The sequence below is a fragment of the Rissa tridactyla genome, chromosome 3 (assembly GCF_028500815.1).
Source record: "Rissa tridactyla isolate bRisTri1 chromosome 3, bRisTri1.patW.cur.20221130, whole genome shotgun sequence".
Lineage (NCBI taxonomy): Eukaryota > Metazoa > Chordata > Aves > Charadriiformes > Laridae > Rissa > Rissa tridactyla.
The window spans coordinates 86,305,927-86,328,891 of NC_071468.1; the positions used below are offsets into that span (position 1 = coordinate 86,305,927).

General features: G+C 38.0%; 1 protein-coding gene across 2 annotated transcripts in view; it reads left to right on the plus strand.

The window, feature by feature from the left end:
- The window catches only part of MDN1 (midasin AAA ATPase 1), a 105,012-nt gene that overhangs the window by 68,099 nt on the left and 13,948 nt on the right, over positions 1-22,965 (plus strand). For both annotated transcript variants that reach the window (XM_054196959.1, XM_054196960.1), the window contains exons 63-89: positions 693-1,389; positions 2,427-2,588; positions 3,398-3,671; positions 3,891-4,126; positions 4,788-4,883; positions 5,114-5,208; positions 5,922-6,046; positions 7,178-7,324; positions 7,604-7,713; positions 8,169-8,242; positions 8,431-8,626; positions 10,142-10,301; positions 10,471-10,617; positions 12,506-12,632; positions 13,551-13,656; positions 14,724-14,839; positions 16,071-16,550; positions 17,114-17,340; positions 17,698-17,844; positions 18,068-18,240; positions 18,607-18,768; positions 18,901-19,042; positions 19,266-19,403; positions 20,370-20,542; positions 20,773-20,916; positions 21,634-21,769; positions 22,387-22,706. In XM_054196959.1, coding sequence (XP_054052934.1) covers positions 693-1,389; positions 2,427-2,588; positions 3,398-3,671; positions 3,891-4,126; positions 4,788-4,883; positions 5,114-5,208; positions 5,922-6,046; positions 7,178-7,324; positions 7,604-7,713; positions 8,169-8,242; positions 8,431-8,626; positions 10,142-10,301; positions 10,471-10,617; positions 12,506-12,632; positions 13,551-13,656; positions 14,724-14,839; positions 16,071-16,550; positions 17,114-17,340; positions 17,698-17,844; positions 18,068-18,240; positions 18,607-18,768; positions 18,901-19,042; positions 19,266-19,403; positions 20,370-20,542; positions 20,773-20,916; positions 21,634-21,769; positions 22,387-22,706 — 5,110 coding nt within the window. The remainder of the gene's footprint in view (positions 1-692; positions 1,390-2,426; positions 2,589-3,397; positions 3,672-3,890; positions 4,127-4,787; positions 4,884-5,113; positions 5,209-5,921; positions 6,047-7,177; positions 7,325-7,603; positions 7,714-8,168; positions 8,243-8,430; positions 8,627-10,141; positions 10,302-10,470; positions 10,618-12,505; positions 12,633-13,550; positions 13,657-14,723; positions 14,840-16,070; positions 16,551-17,113; positions 17,341-17,697; positions 17,845-18,067; positions 18,241-18,606; positions 18,769-18,900; positions 19,043-19,265; positions 19,404-20,369; positions 20,543-20,772; positions 20,917-21,633; positions 21,770-22,386; positions 22,707-22,965) is intronic.

The following is a 22,965-nucleotide window of genomic DNA, read 5'->3' on the forward strand; positions in this document are numbered from 1 at the left end:
TCTTGGACTGGTTTGTACTGGGTAGAAATCTCCAGATGTGTATTCTAGCACAGCCTTTGCCAATGGTGCTGTGGATGAATTAAATATCTCACCACATATCTCACCGCGTAGACTACACTGTTGACATTCAGAATTTGTAGCCATTGTTGGGTTTGTTTTTTATTATCTGAGGGACTTGAGGAGGAAATTTAAGTGAACAAAGATTTCTCCTTTGTGCTGTGCTGCTTTCCAGGTGTTCCTTGTGCACAGATAAAAACTTTGTATTATTCATGATTTTCCACTATTAATTGAAGTTTTCATTTAAATTATTAGACATGTAGAGGATCTGATAGCTCTATGCTATTGCTTGAAGAGGACAGTAGTCATTGAAAGCAAGTTCTGAATGTCTTGAGTTTTATCAATTGCTTCCAGTAATACTACTTTTTTCTTAATGCTTACAGAGCTGTCAGTCAACAAACAAAAAATTTAAGTTTGCTGAAGTGTTGAGGAGGTGAGGGGGAAGAGCAGAGAAGTACATATGCGTCTTATATGGGTGTTGCTTCTTGGTTTTTTCCTTATTTGCTATTTCACACAAACTAGCAGAATATTTCTGATGAATCTTTTTATGTATCTAACTTACGTTAGGTAAATATAAGCATGTTCATATGAAATATGTTTATATGTCTAAATTGGTCAATGTTATTTCTTGACAGACTGTTGCATGAAAGAATGCAAAGGCTGAAGGAGCAAATAAGCAATCTTTCCAGAAAAAAGGCCTTCAGGCCTCCAGCTCCACCCTATGATTGCTTATACCAGGAGACTCACCAATACATCAACAGCATAGCACGGGTTTCTACAGTCCAAGATCTTTTAGCCCGCCTTCTGCAGTTCCTGCGTGGGGGAAGACCTAAGTCACTCCAGGCAATACAAAACCTGTTAAATGAAGAAGCATCTTGGCAACAATCACACCATCAGTTTAGAAAACACCTGGCAGAGGAGTATGCTGTATTCCCTGATGCCATCATTCCACTGCAAGCTGCCATCTTACAGTTGCAACATGGCATGCGATTAGTGGCTTCTGAAGTTTACGCAGTGCTCAAAAGTTTTGTGCATCCAGCAGATCTGACCAACCTCCTCACTTCTTTGTTGGCATTCCCTTCTGTTGGCCATGCCTTCCCCACTTACTTTGCTCGTGCAGAAGTTTTATGCTCGGTGAATTCAGTTGAGGTCCTTCATGGACTTAAAAAGTTTTCTCTGAAGCACTCTGAAGTAGAATCTGAGGGAGTAGAGCAGCCTTGCCCAACTCTGGAGCAGCTCTTAATGAATGCTTTGTTGCATCTTCGATGCCATGTGCTATCCAGAGGAGAGATGGACAAGAAATCTCTGCAGCTTTTTAGACATCTGTGTCAGGTAGGAGCTGAATACCAGTGGCCAGGATTCGTGCAACTAAACTACCTTGTCCCCAGTACAAGAAAAACATGGATCTGTTAAAGCATGTCTAGAGGAGGGCCACACAAATTATCAGAGGGCTAGAACACCCCTTCGCTGAAGAAAGGCTGACAGAGTTGGGGTTGCTCAGCCTGGGGAAGAGAACGCTCCAGTGACACCTTGTGTCTTTTGAGACCTTATTGTGGCTTTTCAATATTTAAAAGGGGTTCATAAGAAGGACGGAAAGAGACTTTTTGCCAAGGCTTGTAGTGATAGGACAAGGTGCAATGGTTTTAACTGAAAGACACTAGATTTAGGTTGGACATTAAGAAGAAATTTTTTATAATGAGCGTGGTGAGACACTGGAACAGGTTGTCCAGAGAAGTTGTGGTTGCCCCATCCCTGGGAGTGCTGATGCTCAGGTTGGATGGGGCTTTGAGCAAACTGATCTAGTGGAAGATGTCACTGCCTATGGCACGGGGGTTGGTACTAGATGATCTCTGGAGGTCCCTTCCAACTTAAGCTATTCTATGATTCTGCCTCAATAATTGTCGGTATAATGTTCTTAAACTTTTTTTTTTCCATTGAATTGATAAAAGATAATTTTAACGTAATCTAAAATATTGCATTAACTTGTTTGGATTTATCAAGGCATAAAATCATACCCTGTGATGGTTACCAAAGATGATATTTATTTAAAAAAAACAACAAAACCCAAAAACACACCAAAAAAACCCCAAGACAAACTTTATAAAGAGTTTCGTTATAAAATGGTTAAGAAAGGAGACTAGAACCTGGCCAAGCACTCTGTTACATACTGTTTTCTGTGCTTTTTCCTCATTGGTTTGTTGAGAGGGCAATTTAAAAATTTACCTTCAAATTAGATGCCTTTGATTTATACTGTTGTAGACTGTAGAGGAGGAAAGAGCCAAACAAGATAGATGCTGCCCCTTTGATGAAATACAAGGTGATTTTAAACATTAACTTCTGTAAAAGCACGCTGCTTTGTGTTTCCTTAGGCAATTATAAATGAATGGGATGAACAGGAACGCCGTGCTCAAGAGCAGGAGGCAATGGAACGCAGTCTGTACAGATACAGGAGTAAAAGTCACGGGAAAGGACGGAGTGAGGAAGAGGAGGAAGAAGAAGAATTTAGGAGGAGATTTCCCCTTCACGAAAAGGTAGCAACTGTAACTGACAAAAACTGTCTGAAATAGCTCCTGGAAAGACATGCTATAAATAAAATGAGATGAGGAATGAAGCGGTTATTCCTTCAGCCAAAAGTATATTTTGACAGAAAGGTATTAAGTACTGTGTGTTTAGTTTATTTTCTCTTATGCTTTTAGAAAGTTTTTGGAATTAACGTCTGGACTCGAACTTTACTGTGGTTCAGCTGAATAACTCCAGGTTACTGAATGACACTATCATTAGTTATTTTTTGTAAAATTCTGGAGTTTGATTCATTTAGCAAGTAAGGTCTGTTGAGGTTTAATTACCCCTGAAGAAGTCTAATCTCCTTGATTAAATAAAGCTGTGAGATTTTTTCAAATTTAGGTGGCCTGCATTACTGTATGATTTTTGAAGTGTGTCTTCACCAAGCAACATTGTGCAGTACAGAAAGGCACGAGACAATTATGCGTGTTGGTGTGTTGTTGGGATGTAATAGTTCAGATCTTCAAGTGACCAATCAGCGTTGAGGTGGTTTACGGGCAGATATGACTGGTGCTGCTTTCCTGAAAGAGATTTAGTTGGCAGCAGCTCAGGGCTCACCGTACTGCCCTCTTGCTTGCTGTGCTTATCCCCTTAATTGTTTTATTCACCTGTGTTCTGTTTCAGACTGGCGTCTGAGCTGTGAGGTTGGCAGTGTATCTGTATAGTGCCAGCTCCAAAACACCAGTATATTGTTGCAATGACAAAAAAGGGATGTGGGGAAGGTTAGGCATTAAAGGAAAAAATTATAATTGACCTTTGGTTATCATGTAATTTGCAGGACTTTGAAGATATCACAGCTGAGCCAAGCCTAGAAGAAAAAATGGAAACTGAAGGTGCATCAGAAGATCAGCTGGAAGTTGATAGAGCCCTTTTGTCCAAGAGCTCTATGCAAACAGTAATGATGGTTCATCAACAGTTGTGCTTAAACTTTGCTCGATCCCTGTGGTATCAACAGAGTCTGCCTTCTCATGAAGCCAAACATTATTTCAGTACATTTATTTCCTGCTATCAGACTGGTGCATGTCTGGTGTCACAATTCTATCCTTTAATTGGTAAGATTGCTAGCAATATTTCAGTATGTTTCTTCTCTTCCATACTCTCATCTCATTGCTTATGTGTGTCATATTCTCATATCGTTGTTATCCCAAGCCTTATCATGTTATGTATACAGGAGGAAAAAATAAAAGAACTTTTTCTGTTCAACTGAAAAAAAAAGAATTGATAGTATATGTGATGCCTGCCTTTTTTTTTTTTTTTTTTTTGCTTCCTAGGTGCTGAAATGAACGACAGTCTTTTGGGAAGCCAACTTATAGTTAGCACTCTTCTTCGCAATACCTTTTTTGAGGAATTAACTTCAGATCTTGTGCTGCAGCAAGATGGCCCATATGACTTCTACCAGCATCCTAACATTCAGCAAGTCCGACAGTGCCAACCTGTACTTGATAATTTTGCTAAAGAAGTAAATGGGCTACTGCAGGAATGGCCGGAGCATCCAGTACTTGTGCAGGTAAAGACACCTCAACAAGCGTCAGGGGAAAAGCAGAACATTTCAGAAGTGCATTTGTGTGTAAATATGTGTACAGATATGCATAGACAAGTGCACACATACACTTGCCTAGATGTTGTCTGTATTACTTACACAGATGTTTTGAAATCATACCTGTTCCTTCTTAAGAGGCATTAGGTATTATTAGCTGTTCTATTTTACTTATGAAATGTTAAGTGGTATGCGCTGCCTACTCTGATCTTACATCTTTAAACAATCTTCAACCTGACATACTGCAAAGATTCTTTAGGTCTTCTGCTGGTCAGGCTCCTGTTTTTTTTCCAAAATGCTTTCTTTCATAGTACTGTAAAATGGATATTTTTGGTCTCACTTACGGAGCCTGCGTGGCCCTTGGGTTATATTTCTTAGAGTAATGCAGAAACTCAGAATCAGTTAGACCTTTGCATTAGATTATTCCTGCTCCTTTCCCCGAGTACACTGGCCTTCACTGAACTGCTAGTGAGCTTATACTAAGACAAAGAAGCGGTGTAAAATAAAAAAAAATTAAAATCTTATCTCCTGCAGAGGAGGGTTATACTAATACAAATGAGCTTAATTTTATGACTGCTTCTGTTGAAGATCAGTTACTATAGGTTGAATGCTTATTTTTTTTATTCTGCAGCTGTTAGTTGTGATGGACAGAATCCGGAGTTTTGCACTCTCTAGTCCTCTCTCAAAGTTCCTGAATGGCTTGGAAATTCTCCTTGCAAAGGCACAGGTAAGAAAAGAGCTAAGGGAAACTTTTGTTTTCTTTTGTGCTTCTTTATTTATATGGCATCATGATAAAAACAACTAAAAGCTGTCTGCGTGCCAGGATCTGGGGAAGTGAACTTGCTCCATGCCATAAATTTGAGATGTAGGAATGTAATCCAGACTACTGCATGAGTCTTGCCATGTAAAAGACTTAATTTCTGGCTTTGTATAAAGAGGAACTTTTTTTTTTTCCAGGACTGGGAGCAAAATGCCAGTCGAGCTTTGTCCTTGCGGAAACATCTTGATTTGGTCACACAATTGATTATTCAGTGGCGTAGACTGGAGTTGAAGTAAGAACTGTCCTTCCCTACTGCTTTTTTCTTAGATACTGTAAGCTTTCATCTTTGTATGGAGACATATTCCTATGCAGAATTGCCTTAATCATAGAACATGCGTCTCTGTGTGTGTGTCTGTCCTAGTAACAATGTGGGGAAAAAAACCCCTGCAAACCAGCAGCTGTACTGTCTCAGAATGAGCACGTCCAGCACGTGGTGACCCTATGTATATGCCTGAGGAGGAGTAGGAGCAGGACAGATAACTACAGTACTTCATCGTAATATTTTCCAAGTGTTCTCCTGTTTTCATCCTAGTGCTTACTGAGCTTAGACTGTTTTGTCTATTTAACAACCCCCATCAAATTTTCCTTAAAAATTATTGTCTAGTCTCCTGTTAAGACCATGTAAAGCTTTTATATCCACAGTATGCCATGATTAGGAATTCCACAAGTCTACCTCAGGTTTTGTGAAAAGAAACTTTTGAACCTTGCTTGGACTGGTTTTGTTTGACAGTCACTTGTTCCTGCATTTCTTCTCTCGTATTTAGTAATAGTGGCAAAGCAGTGATCCTCAAGAGTTGACTGTGTATATTAAGCGTATGTGCAGATGACTCCATCCTGTAAAATTTTCCTTTAGTAGAAAATCAAGTTTATGTTGTCTTGGAACCCAAACTACACACAATATTTTTGCTTTATTTTTTCTTCTCTCCCTTTCCTTATTGTTTCCAGTTGCTGGTCAGTAAGTTTGGACAATATTATGAAGCAGCATGTAGAGAAATCCACAAAGCACTGGTTCTCAATCTATCAGATGATTGAGAAGTATGTTCAAGAACAGACAGAGGCAAACACAGAAGGTAAGTGCTGTCCTTATATGAATGTGTGGTGCTGTTCCAGCAATTACTAAGGATACATAATTAAGGTTCCAGATGCCAGAGTTTGACAATGCGCTTTCAGGTGTCGTTCTTGAACCCTCTGCCCTATAATAAATTCTATTACTGTACAGGGTCTTTCATATAGAGTGAACTTCATGTGGTATTTTATTTCTGGAACTACCTGTGTGTCTCATAGGGCTAACATTGTAAGTCGTGTAAAAAAGAAAAAAAAAAAAAGTCTGTAAAATTCATCTAAAAGAAAGAAGACCTGTGGTAACTGTATGTCATGCACATATGAACATTTCAAACAGATTTGGAAGGTAGGAGGCCTCCATCTGCAGCAGGAAAAGGCACCTCATTTTTTTTTAACTGCACAAAGCATAATTCATATTCCAGCTTAACTGCTTTTAACATTCTGTATATATAAAGCCTAAAGAATTCTTACAGTAAGTATGTTTTGGTACATGCTGTGCTTAGCTCTTAGCAAATCTGTCTGCAGTTGTTCATGTTACATAAAATAGAGGAAACAATATAGCTCTGTCCCTTGCCTCCCCGAAATTTAATGAAACTGTAAAGATGAAAGTAGCATCCTCTGGCATGAGGCAGGGTTCTTACCAATCTTGTGACTAATTAATGCACGTACTTGACGAGCTTCAGATCCTTGTGGTTTTTTACATCTACAAGTAGACAGCATGTTGTCTTCCATACGTAATGCTCTAAAGACACTGTACCATTCTCTGCCAGATTCTTCTAGGATCTATTTATGTCTTGATGATTTTGAGGAGTTAAGGAATTGGCAGTGACCAATTTATAATATGGCTTATCATGACCAAAGAAGCACTCTGAAATAGGACATGTAGCTGACCTCGGTTGCTATCTTACTGCTGCCTCTCTTGTCCCCTCTCCTTTCTTCCAGTGTGTTGTTTCTTGGTTTTTCTTGTTATAAAATCAGAATTTTCTCCCACGCCCCTTTCCTATTTTGTTTTGAACCTTTCCTAATAAAGACCTGATATTTTGATGGAAGTTTACAAAGAGCAGACAACAATTTTAATGTACACGGTGTTTTTTTTGTTTTCTCCTCATTTCCTTCTAAACTTCTGGCGCAATGTTCAGTAACTGAGCAAATGGATCTGAAAACGCTGGTCAGCACACTGCAAGCTTTTATTGAAGGATCCACGCTGGGAGAGTTTCATGCACGACTTCAAGCACTACTGGTTTTCCACTGCCACATCTTGCTGATGCCTCAAGTAGCAGAAAAGGGTAAGTTGTTAGTGTTACATGTGTTGAGTCTTCTTTACAACAACCTGACCATCAGGTATTTGAGACTTTCCAAACAGATCAGTAAGCTCATAAATACAACACAAGCCTATACTGCTGTTTTTCCCATTTTCATGAAATACTGTTGGTCAATTTACCCCATCTTTTGGTGTTGCTAAGCTTCACGATTACAGAAAAAAAAAAAAAAGGGATGTTTTTCTCCTCTTGATACTGAAGAACGTCCTGTTTTAAAAGAAGCTTGTTATTGTCTGTCCCTTCTAGATGTTCTGTGCAGCATCCTGTGGAATCTATACAATTATTATAAGCAGTTTTCAGAGTGTGTTGAGGCCAGAATCACCGAACTTCGCCAACCTATAGAAAAGGAACTTAAGGTAAAAGGAAACTTTGCTCAGACACTATAGTGCCCAAATCAAAGGAACAGTGGAGCAGATATTATTTGAATTTGTATATAATAGCTCTGTTGGCCACTGAAATCCCTACTGCACTTCACATTTTCCTCAGGAATAATTTATTTTTGAGCTGGGGGGTTGGTTGAAGTCTTTAACGTTTGATCAGTCTCATTTAGCCATGGAGGTTTCTATCCAGTAGTGAAGCCCCTTGTGGATTTCACAACATTTGGCTATGCAGCAGTTTTAGCATAAATATATTAATAATGTATAATATATATTAATAGAATAAGATGCCTATGCAATAGTTTGCTCACTTACTAAAATGTCTTCCATTTTAAGACTGACAGATGATCATAGTTTTAAAGATCATCTTTTATATGCAAATACTTCATTGCAATAATATAAGTAATCCCATTGATTATTTATTTTCCTAATAGGAATTTGTGAAAATTTCAAAGTGGAATGATGTCAGCTTCTGGGCTATAAAACAATCAGTTGAAAAAATACGCAGGTAACTCAGAGCTTGGAATTAAGCTTCATATTTGCAACCTTCCTTCTATGATTTCTCTATGATGTTAAATTTAAATGCAAGAATATTTCTTCTGCTCCTAACACAGTGGAAACATTTATTTCCAGCAGCTAAGAGATTGGCAGGTTTATAAAACACAGTTAACGTTTTTGTGCTCCTTTGGTAATTAGGACTCTCTTTAAATTCATGAAGAAGTTTGAAGTTGTTCTGGGTGAACCATGTCGGCCTGCCTTGGTGGAGATTGGTAAGGAAGAGCAGCTGGACTGCTTGGAAAAGCAGGAAGAATCTGAGAACAAAGAGACCAAAGTTCAGATACTAAACAACACATTAAGAAAAATTCTGTCTGCTAGAACAGATGTTGCCAAGGTGACTGTATTCTTTATTCTAAGTGTGGGAAGGATATTTTATCTGTTCTCATTTATATATTGCTTTTCACCGATATATGCAGAAAAATCTTATGTAAGTGTCAAATCTGTTGAATTATGTCATCAACTCCTTGGTCTTATTTGTGTGTTCAGTGTTATGCAACGCTGCGGATGGGTGGGAATGCAGCATGGAAAGACAAGCATGTTCTGTATTGATTTGGCACAATATCTATGCTCTAATATAGAGATGATAGCAGTTACATATTTCATCTCCCAAGTTGCCTGCATATTGTCTGCAGCAACTTATTACTTCCCTACTAGTGCAGTAATATGGACTGGAAGTTGAAATTATTATTATGCTTTTTTTTCTAAACAAGGACCCAGGCAAATGATTGTGTAGCTGTAGGGTTTGTGTGTATATATGCGGTGATTAAATATAAAAATTACTTTGAGCTTGAATTCTGATAGGGCAATGCACTACATTGTCATGTTTGCTGTTGGCTGACAGCTTGTGTACTGTGAACGTTTGCCTTGGACTAGCTGATATGTGGTAAATCCTACTCCACACTTCCACTGTTCAGTATGTCTCTAAGTTGTCCAGCTCAGAGAGGAAGTCAACTAATTTTCTTCCCGAAATAAATTCCTATTCGCATCCATTAGTTTTTGTTAATAAGATGCAATGATAACTCATGAGAATTTGGGGGTGAGTGGGAAATGCTCAGTTACTCTTAGCTTCCAGGGCTTTGTTGAGTTTCTTCAAACCAGGAGGGTAGGTGATCTTGCTCTTGTCCTGTGACAGGAGGTAGAGTGAGGAGGCAGAAATCTGATGCAAATCTAATGTGTTTGGTTTGTTGATTGGTGGTTGGTTTGTTTGTTTGCAAGCCTGTTACTGATAATCAACAGGGCTGTTGGTTTTGCTTGTTGCAGTTTCATGTTGTCTTCATTCCTTAAACAAGATGCATGCAAAATTAAATTGAACAAACCCTAGGGATTAGCTTTAGACATGCTGGGGGTTTACTTCTGTTAGTAAATAATTTCTATTTGCATACTGTTTTTGTTGTTCTTTAGAAGCGCAATTTAATTTGTGTCTAGTGAAAAGAAAGTGATGGTGTTCTTGTCTAGTGCCCTGAGGGCATTAGTGATTTAGGTTAATGTGCCTTTGAGCTTGGAAGGCTGAGGAAGCTGACCTGCAGCAGTGGTAATCTCTATGAAAGAGGTAATGACAAACACCTAAGAGAGTAGGATCATAACATCTTCCATTTGTTTGGCTGTTTTCAAAACTAATGTATGCCTGACATACATACATACATACATATATATATATGTCGTGATTTTCCTCAAGTGTTGGTGCTGAAGTGTTCGAAGGATCACATGGGCACGTTTTGGGGTTTCAGATGAATGCAGAATTTAGCCCTTGTTTTTGCAGCAGTTTACTCTTAATGGTCAAATAAGACAGCTTTGAGTATGTGTATGTAATTACACTGTTCCTTCTCTTTTTTTTTTTCTTTTTCATCAGAGGGCACTCCCGGAAGAATGTCAGGATGGCATTACATTTCATACAGAATCTCTTCAGCATCGTCTGCCTAAGCTTACTAAAAAAATGAAGAAAATGTGTACAACAGTTACAGAAAATAATTCATTCTTAAGCCTGGTGGAAAATCTTGACCAGTTCACAGGTTAAGTATTCTTGTGATTTCCATACCATAATTGACCTCCGTAACATAAATGGAACAAATCAGGAAAAAGTGTGGATATATAGTTCCCTTCCCAGACAGGCTTCCCGTGGCTGCTTTGTGTATGTTAAATTTTCGCATCTCTTACCTTTCCCTGCTGTCTTCTATACAGGTGGTATCATTGTTTCTGTAGTCGAACTGCAAAACTTAACATTTGATCAGACAGCAGATAAGGAGAAGCAGAAATCAGAGGCAAAGCATATTCAGATGCAAAAGCAACGGGCATTGTCAGACCTCTTTAAAAGCCTTGCTAAAACAGGTGAGCTTTGACTAAAAATGTGTTTGGTTTAAAAGTACAAAGTTCTTAAGCATTTTACTATTTTTGCCAGTACATCTAAACCCACCATGATACTATGTTCTTGAAGTTGTTGAGCCACTAATACGTAGAAGTGTTTAGGTCTGTCTGTCTCTTTGATGATGAGACCTGGTGTGTTAGCCCTTTCAAATACCTTCTGTTCTTCTTACATTCCATTAGATGTACAACAGTAGCTTTTTTGAAGCAGAAGTCTACTTTATCTCCAGTCAGAAGTCGCTGCCCAGCTTTTAGAAACAAGAGGGAAGCTCATTGTCTTGTATCCGTTCTCTGATCCAGAACTGAAATTAAGTTAGCTTGTTAGAATGAGAGCCCATCTCTCCGTTAACAGTCTGGTAGAGATCAGATTGACAGAGGCACGGTTGGGCCACGGAGACTGAATCGTCTGTTGATGGGAATCATTGGAGGCACCCCGTTCAGCAGCCCAGTCTCCATTGCTCCCCTTGCTAGTTTTAAAATAAAGGACCCCCCCAAACTATTAATTGTTGCCTTTTCCTTTGGTGTTAGGTTAAATTATTCATCAACTGTTCTTAGCCACGCAGCAGTTTAGAAACCAGCAGAAGTAAGCAGTCTTGTTAAATAAACAGCTGTCTAACAGCATTCTGCTAAGTCATAGGCAGAAGTAGAAATTAATGTAGCTTTGCCAATTTTTTTCTTCATTTTTGAAGAGAGTTTAGTGTTTTGGTGCTTCTCTTGGAAGCCATAGCTTCTGGCCTGCAGTAATCCTAAGAACCTCGCAAAATAAATACAAACAAATAAATTTGTTCCTCATGGTTGCAGAAGGAAGCTTGGAAACATGAAGGGGTCCAAGAAAGCAATGATTTTGATAACAAACTAACTCAGTGTCACAACACTTGGACAGTAAATGAAAACAAAAACATCCTAAATGCTTTCTGGGAGGTGGGAGGAGGCTTCAGTTGTAGTTTTGAGTTTGTGTCGCTTCTGCTACTTTAATGAGTTGGTGTGTGTTCTGAGTAAGTAGTTCCCAGAATATTAAGGTCCTTTTGGATTTAGATGACTGCAAACACAGGTGAATCTAAGTGGGCGGTTTCACGTGCACATACACTTTTCCTTTGTTTTGCATTTTTTGCACTCACTGGTGCCAAAGGAATATCTGCCGTTGCTGCCCTGTGAAGTTTGTGCCGGAGGAATGGCATGCTGTGATTTAATTAACACGTGGGACTTGATTTCTTTATTGGGCTCTGTCTTTGATTTCAGGAGATACCTTTATCTTCTTCATCTGTCAGCTTTTTCATGTCTTAAAAATGAGGTGATGATCTTGAACTGAGCTTTCTTAGAGGGCCAGGAGCAATGAAAATGTTGTTCTTAAGACTTTGTTCTCCATTTTGTTTGGAAAAATGGCAACATAACCTAAACAGCTAATGAGTATTTCTTACAAGCTGTGCCTACTTCAGGATACTTTGAAAAGAAGGTTTTAATTGGCTTGAGAAAAATGAGCATGTTTAATCCAGTTTTAAAAACAGCTAAAATAACAGTCTTAAAACTGAGTTTTAAAAGTACACAGCTGTAACTTTCTCAGGCTGTAGTCTGCCTTACGGGTTCAAGGCTTTTTTTGTTTTTTCTCTCACCAACCTCCTTTATACGCGCAGGTTTACATTTGTCTTATTTCAGCTGTTTTCTTCAGCTACGTTCAGCTGAAGGTAGCTAAGCCAGGATTTGTTCTTACCTTACTTACAAAACTTGTCAAAATCAGACAGCATCAGGAAAACAACTACATCAGAAGATTTTATATCTTAATACCAACTGTATGAGTGACATTTTTCATATAAAACATTGAGGACATAAAAGGATGTGTGTTTAAATGTCATTCCAGGTTTGTCATACCGGAAAGGTCTTTCTTGGTCCCGTTCAAAAGACTATCATGAAATACTCTACCTTCGGCCGCTGGACTTGCGTAGTGCCTTAGGTGTAGTAAACTGTACACATGAACTGGATGCCACGTATGTACACAGTATTTTCAACCCTTAGATTGTATGAATTGTAGCTATAATGTATAGAACTTCTTGCACGTGGATTTAAGTTAGAATTTCTGGACTGTAATTCATTTAGGATTTTACATATTGCCTTCCCTTCCCTCCAATTACTTCTCAGTTTGAAAATCCCATATGTTGTGTCCTGGCACGTTCAACTGGGTGAGGGTTTTGTTGTTGTTGTTTGTTGTTTGTTTTTTTTTTTTTAATTTGCACTTTTGAAAACTCTACCCTCAGTTTCATTGTTCCTGTGAATTAGATTTCAATTAGCCCTCCACCGTCCAGCTTTGCCAGGGATGCTTTGCTAGCATCATATTAGAATTAGACTGTAATGATTTTGTTAAAGATGAGTCGTAATTTACAGGGCTTACTTAATTGTTTTGTCTTCATTGAATAATGGAATATTTCAGGAGAAAATACATAGACTTCAAAGGGGGCATTTCTGGAAAAACTTACCTAGAGGAAAGACGTTCTTTCAGATGTTTCTCTTATTTTTCTGGCAGTAGGTGATTTTTGCCATTGAGTCATGCTGGTTATTGTCCTCCTCAGGTGTAAGGACTTAGCTTACAATATCTTTCATCAAGGCCAAAATAAAGGCTCCCCTATCAAGCTGGAGTTAGCTGCGTGGGAGGAATTAAAAAAAAATAAATTACTATTTAAGTGTTAAATAATATTCAGTGGTAGAGATTTTGCTGCTGTTGCAAAATGTTTTCTCTAGACTAAAATACTTGTGGATAAAACAAAGAATTACAAGATCAATGCATTTGCAAAATAACAAATTGTAAGCAAATTTGTTATGTTGAAGAGCTGACTTGGTGGTTCCAGTGTGCTGAGGTAATGAAATTATATACCTTTCTAATATTAGACTTTTTTTTTGTGTTCTGTCAGGTTGCTGACGGAGATTTCTTCTGCCTGGGATGGATGCCAGAAGTACTTCTATCGGTCACTTGCACGCCACTCTAGGCTTCAGACAGCATTATTAGCACCTGCCAAGGTATAACACCAAAGTAAAAATGGAAATCCTACTTCTGTTGACTTTATTTTACCAGCTTGGAGTGAAATTTTCTAGTAGTAAACAGGTGGTGTGAGAGCATGCTATGTTCTTAATATGGTACAAAATATGGTATTTTGGGGCCAATCATTAAATGCAGTGTTTTAAAACCTGTTGTTTTATGACTGAACAATACTAGTTTAGTGAATTAATTTAACAGTTTGTTAAACGTACAATATCTTTCATCCCAACAGATCCCAAATTGTTACTTTTTGTGCATGAAGGAAACTCAAAAAATGCTGAATCAAAGCTTGTTAGGAAAACAAAACCAGGATTTGTTTTTGCTCATGGGAAAAAAAAAACAACTGTTGAGCCTTATAATTGGATATAACTGGAGCCTGTGCCAAACACAAAAAGTGCCAATATATTTCTTTGCTTAAAAATTGGTCTAAAATCAGTACAAGGAACAAGTGAGTCCTGCCAAATCAGTACCACTTTTCCAGTATTCCAGGAAAATGGGATCTCTTCCAGATGCAGCGCTTCTCACTATGCTTCACCCCTTGTTTTACAACGTGATCTTGTCAAGCGTCACAGCTGGCAGTGGCATAAATAATGGAACATAGCTGAGATTAGTTTTGCTCTGTGTTGGGAACACGAATTGAAAGTAATTGTCAGTACATCTGGTGAAATGAGTTGTGGAAGTGGTTTTAGCAGTGGTCGTGAATGTAAAAATTCAGGCTGGTATCTCTTTAATCATCATTTATGTAAGGTAGCTTTACTATTGGAACTAAATTCCTGGTAAGAGTTGCTGCAGTGGCGTGCAATTTAATATGACTGTTGTTGCAGAAGCTACTTGAAAATCAAATTTGTATGCAGATTATATGGAAGATGCAGAAAAATGAAGATGCTTGTATATAACTATAATTTTTGTTGGTATTTTAAGGCTTGTTCAATTAAACAATAGCCTTTCAGCCTGCACAGTGAAATGAAATAGAGGCACAGAGAATGTTGTTGTCTGCTTATTCATCTAACTGTTCCCTCCCACTTTTTTCTGTATCTGTTTTCTTTAGGATATTGGACTAGGTAGCATTGAGCGATGCAAAGGATTCACTGCACACCTCATGCAGATGCTTGTCAGACAGAGACGATCTCTTACTGCATTGACAGAACAGTGGATCTTACTGAGGTATTTTGCATTTTCCAACGTTTAAATGTTGTCAAGGAGTTTGACAGTAAGCAATTCAATTCAAGAAAAATGGAAAATAAGGTAAAGAAAATAAAATTCTTCCCTCTACTTCCCCATTTCTCTCCTCCCCTCAATTAAGCCTAGATATAAAACGTTTTAGGAGATGGGGAGGAGCAAAAAAAACCCCAGGGGTTAGGTATTGTTTATCCTGTCATTGCAGCCAATAATTTGGAATCAAAATAGTTTGGGAAAAACAAGTTAGGCATACGTGAAGACCATGAAATAAATAATTACTTCAGTTAACTACAAAGTTAAACCTATAAATTGTTAAATCTCTCTCATGTGGTATTGGCCTAAGTGAATTTTGGCTCTGTTCAAGTTGTTGGTTTGATTTGGAACAAATAAATAACCTGGATGAGACTTTGAGCCAATATGAAGAAACCACAACAGCTTACAAAAAAAAATTCTAGAAAGGTAGGAGATGCTAGATTTTGTGTCAAAACTGTAAAAGGAAAAGTGTAGAGGAAGGCTTGCTCACTGGATGTGATTTTTCACTACATTGCTTGACTCACCAGTTTCACTGGAAACTCCACTGTGCATATTTGTGCTCTTCACTATTGTAATCTGTAAAACTTTTTGAAGTTGTGTCAGGAGCGATTTCCTTTGTACTGGGAGGGAAAGCTAGACTGGAGATTAGTGATGCAAAATTTATGTTAACCCTAGGAAACCTAGAAAAAACAAACAAACAAACAAAAGCCCAGAATACAAGCCCTTGACTTTACAGTTGCAGGAATAGTGACTTACCTGCATTGTTGTGACTTTCATTGTGAATCAGATTAATCATTTGTTACGAGTTGACTGTTACACAGCACTTCAGAGCATCATATTGTGTTAGAATCTAGTTTGCTTTTATAATGCAGGAAAATGAATAATATTTGAGCGTCGGGCCAGGAGTTTAAGGATTGTTCAAAAGCATGATGTAGATCCTGAGAAATCTCACAAAGCCCTGTTTTCAGGACAGTTCAAACATATGCAATGGAGAGAAAAATTCAATAATGAGCAAACCTTTTTTTTTAAAAAAGACTATCATTTTAGCTCTTCCAGAAAAAGTTTTTACTCCCACCGAGTTCACATTATCTAGAGCTTTTTCAGTCTAAAGGTTGAGCTTTTCAAAGGGGAGTATAGCATAAAACTCGGTGATTGTAACTTTTCCTTCTTTCTTCTTAACCAGGAACCTTCTGGCTTGTATACAAGAGATAGATTCTAGGTTGACTGCTGACAGAGAATATAATGTAGCATTTCCTCCTCAAGACGGTATTCAGCGCTGGACTGACAGACTGCAGGAAGTTTCTATGCAGTGTGTGATGGCTCTCGAGGAGCTGTCTTGGTTTATACAATGCTGCCCAAAAGAAGAGTTAACAAAGTGCAGTGACAATGAAAGGACAGATGTCAAAGCAAATATTTGTCGGAGTTCAGGACCTGAAATGGGAAATGTTTTTACGGGAATACCTGACCTAATTCCCTCAGAGCTAAAATACCTGACTCCAGTAACAATTGAGAACCTGCCTCCTGGATGCAGGATGCGAAATAAGGATCAGTTATGGCTGCAGCTAGCTACACAATTGACGACAATGCTGGCAAATGTGAAGGCAATCAAAGCAGAAGTGGACAAAATAAGACAACGGTCACGTGAGACCTTGTTTTATTCCTGGTGAGTTCTACATGTGTGTGAAATTGAATCTCTCTCACCTCATGTTTTATGTTCATATCAGATGTGTGAAGTCATCTTGAAGATATTTGCCTATGCATATCTTGAAAAGTGTGTTCAAAAGTGTTCTTGAAGCTTGTTTCCATTCATTTTTCTTGCAAAACGCAATGCCTGGCTTTTTAAACAAATGTATGTGTCTTCTCCCACTCCCATGACAAGTCAGAAAAAAATTGGTCCATGTCAGCTTCTCAGTTTGTCTTTGGTTTCCTGGGATTTCATCCCCATAGCTCTTTAGTTAATGGAGTGAATTTCAAATGTAAATTTAATGAAGAAATTTCTATTTTAGAAGAAATCTATAGCCTATTTAATAACAATAATCCTCTCATTTTCTCTCTGCTTCAAATAGTGTGAGTGTAAGTGGGACATCTGCTCAGTGTCAAACTTTTTATTAAATAAATTCAAAATGGAGATCCGTTGCCTCCCCCTCATCTGTGTCCCAAGCAAAGGTTTAATCTGAAGTTGAACTGTTTGTTGTTCTTTCAGAATCATGGTATTTCTTGTTGCAGGAGAGACTTTGAAGTTTGCACATCAGCAATGAGTTGTTTGCTGGAAGCCTCAGCTCAGTTACAAGCCATAGAGTCCCTGTTTCTTCCAAATGGGGAAAACAGGCAAGCTGTAAATCAGGTGGCCCTAATCAAGAGCCTAAAGTACATACAAGAAGTAGTTAATAATACATCTGCAGATTTCGCAGCCTGGAGAACACAGCTTCTTGCTTCCATGTCAAATTGCAGTGGTAAGCACAATTCTTCTCTGCCCGTTACATAATTTAGATAAATACGTAAGAATTCATTGCTTTGGTTATTGCAGAAGATGGCTCCGTGTTCATTCAGATAGCCAGAAACACTTGATGAAATGCAAAATTGCAAAATTTAGTCCAGACTTAATTTGTGCAGTAATATTTTTTTTCCGCGCCTTAGTCTGATGACAGATCTTACACCATAGTTGTACGTCAGGATTAGCAAGGAGATTTAAGTAGAGCTATGTAGTAAAAATTGCATATTCCTTATGCTCCTTGCATAGGGGAACATAGTAATGTGTAATTCAATGTGTTGGGTTTTTTTGTAAAACTGCCTGTGTTATCGTTCAAAAGGAGATCAACAGTCAGATGAAGAGTTTGTGGAGCACTTCTCAGGAAAAGTGGAAACTGTTATCCGTGTTGTTCTGTATGCCATCCAGTGTTTGGTAGAGAGAAAACAGAAAGATGGAAAAGAGGAAGAAAAGTCTTCAGAGGAAAATGGTAAGTTTGTTAACTTAAGGGGGAAGAGCGGAGTTTAAACTATGCAAACCTAAAAATTCCTTAAACTGTGTGTCTAGCAGAGGTACCAATACACAAGGAAATTGCCATTTTAATAGAGGATATCTGTTTAAACAGATAGGATGGATATTTCTAGATGGCTTGCTATAACATTTTTAGAACATCTGACTTGATTTTTCTATTTTTTCATGTATTTCAAACAAAGAGGATGCAGCCTCATTTGACGGGATTAAAGCAGGACATATAACTAAGCTTTTGGATGAAGATCTGTCTGCTGATTTGGATTCTTTGCACGTGCAGAAAGCAGTTTTAGCAGTTTCAGAACTCCTGGAGAACCTGAAATCTTATGGGGAAGATTACACTTCAGATAAACATAAGGTAAAATTGTTCTTCTCAAGAGTTTTTGGCTTAGGGATCTCAAAAGATTTGGAATTGTGGACTTTGGTTAAATGTGCATTGCTTCTTATTGTTTAATACCTTGGAACTATGGTCTAATGTGACAAATTATGGTCAAATATAGATACTCTTCTATAGAGCAAAAGCCAGATGTTCCTTTAATAAGAAGGAAGTTCTAGTTTTTGTGAAAATCTAGAAAAAGCTCCAGAAAGCTTAGAGTTTACTTAAACTCACCTAGTGATATTTCTGGTTTGAGCATCTGTTTTCAGTCTCTATCATCACCCTCTCAGGTGCATCTCAGTATGTACATAATGGTGTTTGACAGCTGTTCTTTGGTTTTAACTGCAGTTCTTCAACCAGTCCTGCTATCTGCTGGTGCGTCTAAAGCCCATGCTCTGCAAGTATTCAGACCTGATCCTGTTCTACCTCACCGTTTCACTGGCATCTCACAGGAGTACTGGAAAATTGCTTTCTGTTCTAACTAGCATTTTTACAGAGCTTGCCCAAAAGGTAAGTTATTAGAGATAACAGTGTATATATGGTAAGCATATATTTAATGTATACAAAAGTCTTAAGTAGAAACTAAGCTGAAAGATGTCCTTACTACTACAGAAAGTTTTGACTTGCTATTTGCCTTTGTAGGGGTTTTGCCTGCCAAAAGAATTACTTGAGGATGAAGCTGGAGAGGGAGCAACACAGTTTCACGATTACGAAGACGGTGGTATTGGAGAGGGGGAAGGCAAGAAGGATGTAAGCGACAAAATAGAAAGTGAAGATCAGGCAAGTGTTTGGGTTCTTGTTTAATTCAGATAAAACTGAAAAAGCCCTTGAAATCCACATTGTGGATGTTTCCGGTAAAAGAAACATGAAGTTACTTTCAGTCTCCTATTTAGGTTGACTTTTATCTTTGCATATAAGCTTATAAGTAGTGCTGTGATACTTTAAGTAAGCTTTAATATATAGACAACACCCATTGTAATTTTTGGCTTTACCAATAATGCAGATAGAAGACAGTTTTCAAAAGGGGGAAGAGAAGGAGAAGGAAGATCCGGATTCTAAACCAGACATTGAAGGAGAAGACAATGCAATTGAAATGTCAGAAGACTTTGAAGGAAAAATGCATGATGGAGAACAGGAGAAAAAAGGTTTGGTCCTTCTACTATGGCAAACTTATAAAAACTATCATAGATCAGTCCAATAATGGTTGATACTTTTATATAATGAAGCATATACTGAAAAGTCAGCGATAACAATAGAGTAGTGCCATTTGTATATGAATACTAAGAAGTATCACTGTGAATGCAAAGAAGCGTGTAAAGAAAATACTGTCTCTCTTCCATCACTGTGGTGGTTTTGGAATGAAGGGAGACAATCCCTTCTTCCTCTTGTGAGCTGACATACAGATGCATTTTAAAATTAGTCACTAACTTTGTGGAGCTTTTGAAGATCACCAGAACACTTGAAAATATGGTTGTAGTTAACTTCAAAATATGGCTAATGAAGGTATTGCTAACTTTTAAGCAACGAAAAAAAATTAACTTTACCTTTTTAAAATGGAAAAAATAGCAACATTTGGATTCATTCAAGTTACTGCTCACTCAAAAGGTAGCAGTTCTTCACTGTAAATGGTAACAGCTCTAACATCTGAAACTAACGGGGCTTACAAATTACAGTAGTGTTACTGTACTTTCAAATCTCTGACAAAGTGCCAAGAATAAGTTCATCTGCACAAGAAGGGAAATTCCCAAGCTAATAAACAGATAAAGTGGAATGAACCTTTCCCCTCCCAGTAATGCCAAAACATTTTGAAAATGGAGGCGGGAGAGGGTAAGGAATAGAGAGTTTCAATCATTCAAGTTTTGCATGTGGAACTTGTTAGTTCAAGGGAGAGAATGCTCTGTGTCCGTATGTCCAAGAGAACACTCTGAACAACATAATTAGGACCCGGCTCTTCTGGGTGTTAGTGCACTCATGTCTTTTCAGCATCGCTTAATTAGCCTTCTCAATTAGGGTGATGAAACTAAGGTGCGAGTACCACTGCTTGCTTGTTTCTGAACAAAAAGGTTAATTTTATGTCTTTTGTACTGAAACACATCCTGAACTGTACACAGAAAATGATGAAGACTCAGATGAAGAGGAGGAGCTGGATAAGCAGATGGGAAATCTTGATAATGCTGAAGCTGATGATAAACTGGATGAGAGGCTCTGGGGGGATGAAGATGAAGATGATGATGATGAAGATGCCAGCAGTAAAGCAGAAGAAACTGGACCAGGCATGGATGAGGTGAAGAGAAAAGGGGTGGGAAAAAGAATATAAAAGGAATTAAACTCTGTTAACTTGATGTGACCTAGACCACGAACTCCCTTGCATAGCTCTTGGTCTTGGAAAAGGACAATTTGAGTATATCACAAGTTATTTAGTGTTGTCATTTTTTCTGTAGGAGATGTCTTGTCACTCAGACTTTGAGAAGCAGGTACCATAATTGATTTTCTTTTGAATTTGTTTGCTAATAGGAGGATTCAGAGCTCGTTGCAAAAGATGACAATTTGGGCACAGGAAACAAGGATAATAAAAAAGAGCCTCCCAAGGATGAGCAAAAAGAGCAACAAGAAGACGACAGTGGAAACAAAGAGAAAATCCATGAACAAATTGATGAGGTAAAAATGATTTGGACTACATAGAGTATCTTGCTGTTAAACAATAGTCTGTTGCTCACATCATGTGTTTCTGAGAATTTGAAATGCTCTTTATTTCGTATTGAAATGCACTGAAAAAAGTTAGTGCATTTCAGAGCCAAAAATAAACCATATTGTATCCATTGTATTGTATGTATATTTTCTGATCCATGTTATCCAGAAAGATTTTTTGTTTGCACTAACCTGAACTTGTAGCAGCCACCAAAACAGGCTTTACGCTGACTTGATGTTTTGATGGACAAAGCTTAAAAGTTCTTGTTCTGCTGTATTTAGTAACAGAAACATCTTAAGCCGGTGGGACTTATCTATATACAGTATGCTTGAAGATTCTGCATAGTATTCAAGGCTTCATTTACCATCTGCAAGACTGTAGATTCTGTTCAGAATCTTTCAGCTAGGAAAACTGGATTCTGAACACAAAAGATGCTGTTTTGAAGAAGTAACAATTTTCATAAATGCGTTTGCCAAAATTAATCTTTTTCTCCTATTTATACATAAGGATTCGTACCACAGGAAATTTTGTTTTTAACTGATCAGAATGTAATGGTGTGTGCAGTATTTCTATGTCCTAGAGAATTTGAGAGTATCTTATTTCTCATCTTTGCCTTTCTTCCCACTTACTACGTACCTGTTATTCCCTCCCCGCCACCCCACCCCCCCGCATTCTTTTGCTGACAGCGTGAGTATGATGAGAACGAAGTAGATCCTTATCATGGCCAGCAAGAAAAGCAGCCTGAAGTTGAACCTTTGGACCTTCCTGATAATTTGAACCTGGAGAATGATGAGAAGAGTGATGAGGAGGAAGAAGATGAAGGTACAGCTGAAAATCTCTCTACAGATTCCCAGATGAAAGCCAAATGGAAATAGGGAGAAACAGTCAGATAATGAGCCCTTTTTCTCTATAGAAAGAAGAGAGGTGGTGGTAGGATTCTGTATAATAAGGAGCTGCAAATTCACTTCTGCATATCAAAATACCAAGATACCAAATACAGGCCAGATAAGCACTCAGCATTACAGCGTTTTCCTTTCTCCCTTTCACGCATACTGTGGAGGAGGCCTTCTCATGTTATCCAAGTGGTACACCCTAATTTATGCTAGAAGCTCCTTATTTCATTGTCCAGTTGCTTTTGTGGTTTCTGTTTTTTCTATGATACTTAGAAGTATTTGTACTCAAAGTCAACTGACCCTCAAGAATATTAGGTTAAAAGAAGTTAATAGGAACTCATCCTGCTATATTGTTAGTTAGAAACCAATTGTGACTTAAAGGAATTATCTGCCATAGAAAATCATAGCTTCTATGTATAGAATTCTCAGTATTTTCTTTAAGATTTTTTGGTAGGCTGGGCAGTTTTATTCCAAATATCTATAATATTCACTGTCTCTGTACTTTACGGAATGTTTTGTATACCTTTCTGATTTTTTTTAATCCAGAAGAAAATGCTTTTGAAGTAGATGAGAAACCTGTTGATTTAAATGAAGCAGAGAAGACAGAAGAACAGAATGAGGGAGATACTGGTGAGACACAAAGAGATGATCAAGATGCAGAACCAGCTGAAGAAGGCATTTCTGAAGATAAAGAGGAGAAGGAAGATGAAGGGGACAAAGATGCTGATGATCAAGAAGAAAATGCAGGCAACACTGAGGATGCAGCAGAAGACGAGGAGGAAGAGTCACAAACACCCGACGAGGAAAAAAACGAACCTGCTGAAGATAAGGGAGTCCCTGTTGCTGATCAAGGCCTTCAACCTCAGGTAGACAGTAATAAATAAAATCCTGATTTTCTTTCTTTGTTTTTAATTACCTTATACAAGACTTAAGAAATGGATGTGTTCTATGATGCTCTGAAACAAATTAGACATAACACTTTATTAGGTGTAACATTAGTGAGAATCTTCATCAAGATAAGAGATGTGCTTACTATTAAATTGGTGTATCTCTGTCATCTGTATTCCTGTTATCTCCTTAGCCTTCTGTTTCCCGATGTTTTTTTAGAATGTTAAAATAAACGGA